Here is a 12,727-nt window from a genome sequence, read left to right on the forward strand (position 1 = left end):
CTCATGACAGCCACCAGGTGTGATTTTAGCAGGCCTCTGCTTTCTTTTCACTGGAATTAATTTACATTTTACAACTCAAACGAATGCCCATTGTTACTGTTGCTATTACTCCATAACCACTCACAAAATAGGAGTCTTGGTGGATCTCTCTCTCTCTGAGGCTTAGATGTCAACAAGGTTAAAACCCGGTCCAGCTACAGGGTCAGCAGGTCAGGGTTGAGATTGAGTTATCCGGCACGGCTCTGACAGACACTGTCCTTGTTTTTACTCAGTCAGGTCGATCATTCCATGCAAGCTAACTTAATGAAGCAATAATGCATAGATTCTGATACATTCTAAATAAGCAGGAGGCTCTGTGGCTGGCCAAACAGTGACCTGTGTAACCATTTGCAGTCGGAAAAGGTCATGCAGGGTTTGTGCTCTAATTAGAGTGGAATGTGTGGTCATCCTAATCGCCTCTGCCACCTCTCTGCTGCAACACAATTCTCATTACATAAATCAATTTACCAGTAATTGAATTGCCTACTCTAATTGTGTGTCAATTATGTGTCCCTCCCTGGTAGTGCAGCATGGTGGCCCAGAAAAGCACAGGCTCTTTTTATGGTTATTTAGGAGAGAAGAGAGAGAGATGGTTTAGGAACTGCATGTCCCACTCACAAATTGGAAAATACTTTATGGAGGGAAATAGTGGAAGCGTGGTGTGAGATTAGAATTAGTGGCATAAGTGCCTCATCAGCCACAGTGTCTGGAATGCTATTTGTGGAAACTTTTCTCATGCAGATCTGAAACATAGCAGCATGTATTTCCCTGTATACCCCTACCCTACCCATGACCACCACCCAAAAACACATTCTTTGCACAACCAGGATTTGCATAATTCATTTTATTTGTTATTTTTCATAGTTCTTCTAAATTGGCTGTTTTTTGTTGAACTGGACATCTTGTAAAGTCAAGCCTGAAGCCCTTAGCTGAGTTTGCACATCATCCTCTTCGCTGAAAAGTTGAGGGTTGGAGGAGAGTAGAGCGGGGCTTTCATCCCTCTCTCTCTCTCTCTCTCTCTCTCTCTTTCACGTTCTCTTTCACTCTAACTCAACCTTTTATTGATCATTTGTTTTAACAGTGAACCATACAGCATATTTACACATCAAACCCACTGTATAACCACGTCCACATAGACAATGCAAGGAGGGTTAAACTGAAACGTTTGTTTTTTTGTCATTCATATTTTTTGCAGTCTTAACTTTTCTCCTTTAATCCTCCCACCATCCACATTATGTTCTCATGCTGGGTTTGTAATGAGCTTGTCATTGATGTCATCACCATCATCATCATCTCAATTTATAGAACTCTTTTCAATATATTCCTCTTAGACAACAGCTGTACAATCGTACACAGTGTTTGACTTTTATATATATTTTGGGGGAATATATTAGTTAAACCTAAAATAAAAGTAATCATATCGGAAGAAAAATGTATCAATATCCCAAAGTAACAAAATCATGCATGTTTTACGGTTTCTGTCAATAAAAACCCAAAAGATAATATTATTGATGGGATCTGTTTTTATTTACACTAAAATTGGCACTGTTTTTTTAAGTCTTTGTTGCTGGAAACTGGAATGATCTTAGAGAACACTCGATGACTCTATGGCGTGAAACACTCTCCTGGTAAGTCAGAGAGACCTGCTCTAAAAAAGCAGGTTTTGACAAATAAAGAAAGACCAACAGAATAACCTTGAAGAGCCATTCAGCCCTCAAAAAATGAGATCCAATGTGTGTAGATAAATACCCTTTACTTCAGCTTCAGACTGTGGAAGTTTTCTCCTATGGACAGAAACCCTGTGATATACAGTAAGTCATGTCCTCGTACGATATTCCCAGGACATCTGTGACTCATCATCTCCCTATACCTTGCCAGGTGAACCCACCTTTTAAGGGGGAAAAATCCAAAGGAAATGATTGATTTTCAAAATTCTTCTCGCAAAGCAGCATTCAATGACTCAGGTAAATCAAACAACCTAAAAAGACAAATGTAACTTTGAAACTGACAGTGAAGAACTCGGACTGCTCAATCCCAAGTTTGGCAGGCAGAGGGTAGGGGACACGGTCTTCAGTTTCCAGTGTTTCCATGTCAAACAAATGCTTGACAGTTGATCCCAAGTCCTTGTGTGTGAGCAAAAATAAGGATGTGTGTGTACATGTGTGTTTGTGTGTCTCTACATACTTATATATTCAGTGCAAACACATTTATGCTGACCTTGGGTGAATCCCATCTTGACCTTTGACCCTCAACTCTAACATTTCAAGCAGGTCGGTTGAACCTATAGCCTGTCCCTGACAATCCCCAACCCCCTTGCAGGTTTTTTCTTTCTTCCACTTCCTCAAAGAGACGGACAGACAGGCAGACCTTGTGTGTACCGTGCCTGGTAGTGAGCGGGCCTACTGCTGCCAAGCAGCCCGCTCTCCCCCCACCCTATCCCCAGTCCTAGCACAGCCCAATGTACTTGAGATTGTTCTGGATGATCACATCTGTGACTGCATCGAACACAAACTGGATGTTGCTGGTGTCTGTGGCACAGGTGAAGTGCGAGTAGATCTCCTTGGTCTCCTTGTTGCGGTTGAGGTCCTCAAACTGGCGCTGTACGTAGACCGCTGCTTCCTCGTAGGTGTTCTGACCTCTGTAGTCGGCGAAGCACACGGTCAAAGGGATGCGCTTGATCTTCTCGGCCAACAGGTCCTTCTTGTTGAGGAAGAGGATGAGTGAGGTGTTGGTGAACCAGTTGTTGTTGCAGATGGAGTCAAACAGACGCAGGCTCTCTGCCATACGACTCTATAGAGAGGAGGGAGGGAGAGAGGGAGAAGAGTCAATAATGAGAATTTTTCGTTTGCGTACTGACATGAGACACAGCCTATTGATATGTGGGAGAATGGCTGTTCAACAAACAATAAACCAGCTATCTCACAGGATCCTTTGAATGCTATTTTACATACAGGCTGTTTGTAGCCTTGATTGTGTTAAATTAATTGGAGTGGATTTAATCTATCATTTTTATTGGTTGTGAATTTGATTTGCTTCAACTGTTATATCTGCCAAAAAATGTAATACAAAGTTGCCAATAACTCATTGAAAATGAGAACAGGTTTTGAACCTATAGTGTAGATTTGCTCTGCACGTCACAGATTTCCACTCGAGCAGCCAAAAGGTGTGGCTTCTATGTTGTCTAAACATGTGCCGATGACTCGGTCAGACAAAGACCTGCACTTAAACTCTCATCCTGCAGGAAAACAGAGCACACGTCTCCTCTCTGTCACTAACCTTAGCATGAGTAGAGAAATGTTACGGCCCACATAAACACTAACTGAGTTACTGGAATTATGCACAGTAAAATAACACATCAAAGACTTGTTTTTTTTAGGTCAGGTGAGTATGAAATGTATCACAAATCAAAGGTATTACGTTTCATGGAACCTCCACCGTGTGTTACTCTGAACTTAACCATGTACAGGAACAATTGCCAGTGTGAACAGTTGGACTAAGCGACAGAATAGACTTGATAGGTTGAGTACATCTCTTAAGCCCAACATATACTCAGCGATGACATATTTACGCAACCCTTCAGCTTTAGTCATGGAAGCATAAGCATAGCCTGCCTGACGTTGGCTTTGCCCAAAACACAACTTCACTGTCTCTTCTCTTTCTATGATTGCTAGACTGTATTTTTGGACTCATTTTAAATTACGCAATATGCGTATCTTGTGGTTCTTCGTTTTTTTTTTTACCACCAGACTAAGACCCATTTGTTTTGTGCTGCCTCAGAGATGTCAGCTGTGCGTTATCTAAACCCCTAGGATAAGTTGTATTTTTCTTCTAAAAATGTTTTCCAAATTCCTGAAACGGAGCCAGTTCTGTTACCAAAAAAATTTAACTTTTGGTGAATGTTTGTGTTTCAAACCTCTAAAACCCATTAAATGTAAAAACAAAGAGGATGTTAACAGCTCCCTAAAATACTGGCATACTGAAAAATATTTGCACATATTACTGGGTAGTGTAGTTGTTATAGAAGTATAACAAGGAAACAGTTGCTGATCATGCTGGGCAGTTGGTGAAGGAAAATGTGAAAATATGAACAATCTGACTGACATCATCAGTACAGATGCAGCAAGTAGAGCACGGTAATGGATTATGCTTTTCCAAAGATGGCCTGATATTACATTAAAGCCCACCAATGATTGATTGATTGATTGATTGATTGAGAGAGAGAGAGAGAGAGAGAGAGAGAGAGAGAGAGAGAGAGAGAGAGAGAGAGAGAGAGAGAGAGAGAGAGACAGAGACAGAGACAGAGACAGAGACAGAGACAGAGACAGAGACAGACTGCAGGCATGTGGTGTGTATCCAGTAGCTTGTGACTGAAGGAGGAGCTCATTTCGAAGACTGGGCTGCTGTTTAAAAGGTTACACAAAATATCATGGTGCTCTGAGCAAATCACAAGATCAAGAAAGAAAGAAAGAGAGAGAGATATGTGTGCAATGTTAAACCAGGGACTAGGCAAATAAGTTCAGATGCCGTTATACTATAAATTCTATGAACCAATCATCAATATACGGACTTGTTATGGATCTGAAGCAGCTCTTGGTGGAGCTTAGAGATTCTCCAAACAGGAACCGGTGCAGTGGCGTGAGACGCAGGCTCTTTTCTCTGGTATAAGTAGGCATCCTTGGTGTCCACATCACCAACAAACTATCTGGTCTAAACACACCAAGAAAGTTGTGAGGAGGGCACGACAACAACTTTTCCCCCTCAGGAGACTGAAAAGATTTGGTATGGGTCCCCAGATCCTCAAAAAGTTATACAGCTGCACCATCTAGAGCATCCTGGCCGGTTGCATCACCGCCTGGTATGGCAACTGCTCGGCATCAGAACGTAAGCCGCAACAGAGGGTAGTGTGTACGGCCCAGTACATCACTGGGGCCAAGCTTCCTGCCATCCAGAACCTATATACCAGGCAGTGTCAGAGGAAGGCCCAAAACATGGTCAAAGACTCCAGTCACCCGTCATAGACTGTTCTCTCTGCTACCGCATGGCAAGCGGTACTGGAGCGCCAAGTCTAAGTCCAAAAGGCTCCTTAATAGCTTCTACCCCCAAGCCATAAGACTGCTGAACAATTAATCAAATGGCCACCCGGACTATTTGCATTGAAACCCCCCCCTTATTTTTACACTGCTGCTACTCTCTGTTTATTATCTATGCATAGTCACTTTACCCCTACCTGTACAAATTACCTTGACTAACCTGTACCCCCGTACATTGACTCGGTACCCCCTGTATATGGCCTCATTTTTGTTATTTTTTTAAATTTATTTTTACTTTAGCTTATAGTAAATATTTACTTATCTCTATTTTCTTAAAACTGCATTGTTGGTTAATTAAGGGCTTGTAAGTAAGCATTTCACGGTAAGGTCCACACCTATTGTATTCGGCGCATGTGACAAATACAATGTAATTTGATAATAGGGACTGAGCTCAGGGCCCTAAGCAGTGTACACTAAATAAGGTCAGAGCCAGTGGCTCCTGCCCTCCACATGTTCTCACAGGTTCTACGCCAGAGCCCTGCTGCATGGAGAGGAAGGCAGAAGCCCACTCACTGTGCTTTGGGATCCTCTATACTCTGTACCTGCCGACTCCATCATAGTAAGAGTTACAGCTTCTCTGAGGGAGAGTGGCAAGGAGGGAAAGGGGAGTGGGTACCAGGGTAGCAGCACACAGCATGAAGCTCCCCTCTCCCATAGACTCTACACACACCATCACCCTCCCTCTCCATGGCCTCCTGGCAGTGCCCCTTCTCCCTGAGCACTCTAGACACACAAGCCTACGCTTAAGTATTAATGAGGAGGTTCAACCCTGTGTTAATGCTTTGTTTCCAGTAAATATATATCCTGGAGTGAGTGAAGAGCCACCCCTCCATAATTCAATTCATTAAGGTTCGCTTCATATGGCACTACCTTATAATTGGCAGAGCCTCAAAGAAAAGGGCTCTCTATACACATACACTCTCTCTCTTGTCTCAGTTCTCTCTCCTCTCGCTGGCTGTACACTGTGCTGCTGCTCTTTGCAACATCCAATCAAAAGCTCTGGGTTCTAAATGTGCAGCCTATAAACAACATTTAATTCCAGGATAATTTGAATTCAAGAAGGTTCCACAAGCAATTTTTATGTTTCAATGTTTTACTGTCATTGATGTCATTGATACATTCTCCATACCGTAATAATTATGATTTATAATGTATACATTCATCAAGAACTCTAAAGTCTAACTCACATGACTACTACTGCTTGCTAGACACCCCTATTATTTACAGGAAAAGTGTTGGGTTACAACACAGTGCACTTTGCTGTGTGTTGGTTAACATCACATGTCGAGCTCATTCCACGTAGGGGCGAGTGTCTGCGGGTTTCACTCCTCCATTGTACTTGATTGATTAATTAAGGTCACTGATTAGTAAGATACTCCCCTCAACTAGTTGCCTAGGTCTTAATTGAAAGGGAAAAAACTACAACCCACAGCCACTAGGTCCTCCATGGAATGAGTTTGACACTCCTGGTATACATGCATGGTTGGGAGAATACATAGTGGCTTCGTAGAAATGCTCTATGTGGATTAGGAGAGGCAAGGACTAACTGAGTTTGAGATCGTAAATTATGTTTAAATATTGACTACATTATATTGCATAGTCGGTGAGTGTTTCAAGAGCTAAGCCAAGAGTGGAATGCCTGGCAAAAGTATTCATCCCCCTTGGCGTTTTTCCTATTTTGTTGCATTACAACCTATAATATAAATGTATTTGTATTTCATGTAATGGACATACACAAAATAGTCCAAATTTGGTGAAGTGAAATGAAAAAAATGACTTGATTTAATGATATAGATTTAATAAAAAAATGGAAAAGTGGTGCGTGCATATGTATTCACCCCCTTGCTATGAAGCACCTAAATAAGATCTGGTGCAACCAATTACCTTCAGAAGTCACATAATTAGTTAAATAAAGTCCACCTGTGTGCAATCTACTGTAAGTGTCACATGATCTCAGTATATATACTCCTGTTCTGAAAGACCCCAGAGTATGCAACACCACTAAGCAAGTGGCACCATGAAGACCAAGGAGCCCTCCAAACAGGTCAGGGACAAAGTTGTGGAGAAGTACAGATCAGGGTTGGATTAAAAAATTTGAACATCCCACAGAGCACCATTAAATCCATTATTAAAAAATGGAAAGAATATGGCACCACAACAAACCTGCGAAGAGAGGGCCGCCCACCAAAACTCACGGACCAGGCAAGAAGGGCATTAATCAGAGAGACAACAAAGAGACCAAAGATAACCCTGAAGGAACTGCAAAGCACCACAGCGGAGATTGGAGTATCTGTCCATAGGACCACTTTAAGCCGTACACTCTACAGAGCTGGGATTTACGGAAGAGTGGCCAGAAAAATAAGCAAACACGTTTAGTGTTTGCCAAAAGGCATGTGGGAGACTCCCCAAACATATGGAAGAAGGTCAGATGAGACAAAATTGAGCTGCATTGCCATCAAGGAAAACGCTATGTCTGGCGCAAACCCAACACCACTCATCACCTCGAAAACACCATCCCCACAGTGAAGCATGGTGATGGGGACTGGGAGACTGGTCAGAATTGAAGGAATGATGGATGGTGCTAAATACAGAGAAATTCTTGAGGGATACCTATTTCAGTCTTCCAGAGATTTGAGACTAGGACGGAGATTCACCTTCCAGCAGGACAATGATCCTAAGCATACTGCTAAAGCAACACTCGAGTGGTTTAAGGGGAAACATTTAAATGTCTTAGAATGGCCTAGTCAAAGCCCACACCTCAATCCAATTGAGAATCTGTGGTATGACTTAAAGATTGCTGTACACCAGTGGAACCCATCCAACTTGAAGGAGCTGGAGCAGTTTTGCCTTGAAGAATGGGCAAAAATCCCAGTGGCTAGATGTGCCAAGCTTATACAGACATACCCCAAGAGACTTGCAGCTGCCGTTTCTGCAAAAGGTGGCTCTACAAAGTATTGACTTTGGGGGGTGAATAGTTATGCACGCTCAAGTTCTGTTTTTGTTTCTTGTTTGTTTCACAATAAAAACTATTTTGCATCTTCAAAGTGGTAGGCATGTTGTGTAAATCAAATGATTCAAACCCCCCCAAAAATCTATTTTAATTCCTGGTTGTAAGGCAACAAAATAGGTAAAATGCCAAGGAGGATGAATAATTTCGCTAGCCACTGTATGTCCCTCAAACTCAACTCTGGACCTTGAAGCCTATTCCACTTCATTGTTCCTGTCACGATCGCTGTCATCGTGGAAATGACCGGACCAAGGTGCAGCATGGTGAGCTTACATTTCTTTTTTTTAATAAATGTCGCCAACAAAACAAAGAACAAGGAAAAGACTTTGAAGCTTACTTAGGCTATAATGCTCCTAACAAAGACAACTACCCACAAATACAAAAGGAAAAAAGGCTGCCTAAGTATGATTCCCAATCAGAGACAACGATAGACAGCTGTCCCTGATTGAGAACCATACCCGGCCAAAACATAGAAACAAAGAACATAGAGTTTCCCAGCCGAGTCACACCCTGACCAAGCAAACATAAAGAATAAAAAGATCTCTAAGGTCAGAGCGTGACAGTTCCCCTCTAATCAGGGACTGATTTAGACCTGGGACACAAGGTGGGTGCAATATCAGGTAGAACTAAAAACAAGCAGGCTCCAGATCTCATAGGGTAAGAGTTGAATACCCCTGCTCTATGTCATCCTATCTGCTGTGAAACCCAGTTTCCAATTAGACATAATTCCCTAATCATTAATATAAAATTGTATTACCTTAACTCGTTTAATTAGGACTTTCATATTAACTTGTTAAATTGAAGCGTGAGAAAGTACGCCTACGCTCCTTAGGAGATGTTAAACCTGTTGATAAGTGTGGTCCTATTCTGGATCCTCTCTGGAGTCACTGGACACTTTAATTTAACATCTCTACTATGTCTATGGGGCTTAGAGTGCAATCACAGATCACTGTAACAGCTCTTTGAAATGTATGTCCACTGTACAACACTCCAACCAACGAGCCCTTGTACTTTGTTCTCACCTCACATACACCCAGTATGCAACCCAGTTGTTGTGCACTCCCTACCGCATACAAACATTCATTTACTTACAGTACACGCACCCATGCAGGCAGAACACACACACGCGGAAGTGCACGCACGTGCACACACACCTCATATCTATTCTCTCCAGTGCTGCTGTGTGTTGTACAGTCCTCCTCCCCCTCCCCTAGTCACAGCTCACTGTCAACAGCCCAGGATTAGGAGCGTTTGACTGGTCTGTTGCTAGGCAACTGAAGCCATGGCAACCAATTCATTATGAAGACAGAGATGGGACAGGGTAAATGCATCAGGGAATATGGGCTGGTGGGTCTAACATCCCTGTGTAGCATGCCCTACCAGTGATTCAGCACTACACTACATGTGATGGAATAAGAGAGAGTCGAGATCTAATTCCTAATTCTACGGTTACAGTACTCATGATTCTGCCCATTCATGTCCTCTTTGCAGTCATTCAGCCTTGTATTACATGTTAGCATATCATAGTCAAAGGTCATCATGTGTTCCCCAGCCTCCTGTATTCAAACTCTTCCTTGAAATTACCTCTGGACCTGTCCTGTCCTTTCGCTGCAGATCAAATCTACAGGCAGACACACACCCTACCCACTCTCTCTTATCTTCTCTCCCCTTCTCACATCTCCCCTAGATCAAGCACTAGGCAAGCAATATAAGTCATTACAGCTCACAGAAACCAATATTCCAAAGCTGAACAATTAGCTATGCTATTGTTACATCAATTTGTTCATCATTTGTTCTTGTCTGTCAATGGCTGAGAAACATCACATGAGCTATCTAATCCAATCAGGTGCCTTGGCAAAAAAATAATAATAATAAATTGGACATTCAACATCAGCCGATTGCGCAAAGGATGTTGGCAGTTTAAGGTAACCATTGCAACTGGGTCCATTTTGTTAAAGGGCATGGCTGAATTATGACTGTGGTTAGGTAGTAGAGTAGGTTATACTATAGAGCCATACCCACTCCATTACTCATGTAATTGTAGATCCAGCACTTTTTCTCTGTGGAGAAACCTCAGCTCTCAGTCACTCTTCTAGAGATAATGCCAGGGGTTCCTTCTTGTCTCACAGTGACTCAAAGAAAGATTTCTGCACCGATACACACACACAAAAAAAGAAATACCTCAAAATATATTCCTGTTTAAGACCGAGTCATTTTGTCCTTCGTGAGAGGGGGGAGAGAGAGATTGCTATTTCAGAATGAGCGGCGTCAACTCCCTCAGAGGAGGTATGGGGGATCTCAGGGAGGTAGCCACTGAGAATCTGGGCCAGCCCTAATGCTGTCTCCCTGCTTGCCTCCCTGCCAATCCCTGCCTCTTCAGACGCATTCTAATCTGGCTCCAAAGGTTTATGAGACACATTGGGACATAATGTTACCCGGGGATTCTGTGTCCATTGTGTGTGAGGATTTTAAGTTACAGTTTCAAGATACAATACATTACCAGAAGTATGTGGACACCTGCTCGTCGAACATCTCATTCAAAAATCATGGCCATTAATATGGAGTTGGTCCCCCCTTTGCTGCTATAACAACCTCCACTCTTCTGGGAAAGCTTTCCACTAGATGTTGGAACATTGCTGAGGGGACTTGCTTCCAATCACCCACAAAAGTATTAGTGAGATGGACACTGATGTTGGGAGATTAGGCCTGGCTCACAGTCAGCGTTCCAATTCATCCCAAAGGTGTTTGATGGGGTTGAGGTCAGAGCTCTGTGCAGGCCATTCAAGTTCTTCCACACCAATCTCGACAAACTATTTCTGTATGGACCTCACTTTGTGCATGGGGGCATTGTCATGCTGAACCAGAAAAGGGCCTTCCCCAAACTGTTGCCACAAAGATGGAAGCACAGAATTGTCATAATAGCCATAATTCCTCCTCCGCCAAACTTTACAGTTGGCACTATGGATTCGGGCAGGTTAGCATTCTCCTGGCATCCGCCAAACCCAGATTAGTCCGTGGGACTGCCAGATGGTGAAGCGTGATTTATCACTCCAAAGAACGCGTTTCCACTGCTCCAGAGTCCAATGGCCGCAAGCTTTACACCCCTCCAGCCAACGCTTGGCATTGCACATGGTGATCTTAGGCTTGTGTGTGGCTGTCAGCCATGGAAATCCATTTCATTAAGCGCCCAACGAACAGTTATTGTAATGCTGACATTGCTTCCGATGGCAGTTTGGAACTTGATAGTGAGTGTTGCAACCGAGGACAGACGATTTTTACGCTCTATGTGCTTCAGCATTCGACTGTCCCATTCTGTGAGCTTGTGTGGCCTACCACAAAGTAGCATCCTATGATGGTGCCATGTTGAAAGTCACTGAGCTCTTCAGTAACGCTGCCAATGTTTGTCTATGGAAGCGAAATAGCCAAATTCACTCATTTGAAGGGGTGTTCACCTACTTTTGGCCATGTAGTATATCAACAGAAAAACATGCGTCAGGGTCAGACACCACTACTGCTGGAGCTGTTTTCGTCATTTCAAACATCGTACATCATATGACGTGCTTGAAGGCTTGAAATACACCAGAACTTGGTTTGTACTAGAACAAAATGTTTCTCTGAACACAACACGTCATATGATGTTGATTGGAATAACTAACCACTGTGCAGGCCTATCAACATTCCATAGTATCTAATTAACAATTAAAATAGTATTCATGTTATTCATGCTCATCTCTCAAACCTTGAAAACACATTGGGTTGAAAAAGCCTGTGGCAATAAAGGGGAAAGCTGTGTAAACTGTTCCAACAGACACTTTACTGATAAGGTCCCAAATCAGCTGTGGCTGCCAACCACACCCAGAGTTCATAAATAATGTCCACTGGCTGAGTTCTCAAAGACAGGGGAGGAGAGCAGTCGGGGCTCTGAATTCTTAACAATCCCTTTTTTCCTTCTCCATTCCTGACTTCCTCTCCTTCTTTCTCTTCATTTCCCCCCCGTTTCATCCAGGAAGTCAATTGTTCCTGCACCTGCGACATCCCACTGCTGAACAGTGCCCTCGAAAGCTGCTAATTCTCACAGGTACACCCTCACACCTTACACTGTGAACTCAATTAACACCTAACTGCATTTTCCTCTGAAGAATGTATTTATAACTCACTAAAACTAATTGATTTCATGTACTAACTCAGCCAGGACCTAGTACATCTTGTCTTATTTATGTTACACGTGAATTATCAGGCCACAGTTGCCACAGGAAGGTAGAGTATAGCTAAAGGTTACAAACAAGAACACAATGCACGTTGTCATATGTTACAGCAGCAACTTTCCCTCCCTTTCTCTAACAGCTAAGATCTAAACCTCTCTGTAACTAGCATGTTTTCCGGGAAATATATTGTGGATAAGGAGAATCTAGACCATGACAGAAGCATTCTATATTGTTTTATGAGAAGTAGCATTCAGGGGAATGCAGAAGGTTGTATAGAAGTAGTAATGAAGCAGCAGAAATAGCATGAGACTCATGTGCTGTTGCATGTGTTATCTGCTCTCAATGCTTCTCGCAACAGTTAGCTCTCTATCTATGAATAAAGTCTT

The 12,727-nt window shown here is 42.7% G+C and overlaps 1 protein-coding gene across 1 annotated transcript in view; it reads right to left on the reverse strand.

Moving 5' to 3' along the window:
* Positions 1 to 868: 868 nt before the first annotated feature.
* LOC109874029 (guanine nucleotide-binding protein G(z) subunit alpha) overlaps positions 869 to 12,727 on the reverse strand; it is a 54,651-nt gene continuing 42,792 nt past the window's right edge. Inside the window, exon 3 of the mRNA XM_020465768.2 lies at positions 869 to 2,829. Coding sequence (XP_020321357.1) covers positions 2,485 to 2,829 — 345 coding nt within the window. The 3' untranslated portion in view covers positions 869 to 2,484. The remainder of the gene's footprint in view (positions 2,830 to 12,727) is intronic.

The sequence above is a fragment of the Oncorhynchus kisutch genome, linkage group LG29 (genome assembly GCF_002021735.2).
Source record: "Oncorhynchus kisutch isolate 150728-3 linkage group LG29, Okis_V2, whole genome shotgun sequence".
Lineage (NCBI taxonomy): Eukaryota > Metazoa > Chordata > Actinopteri > Salmoniformes > Salmonidae > Oncorhynchus > Oncorhynchus kisutch.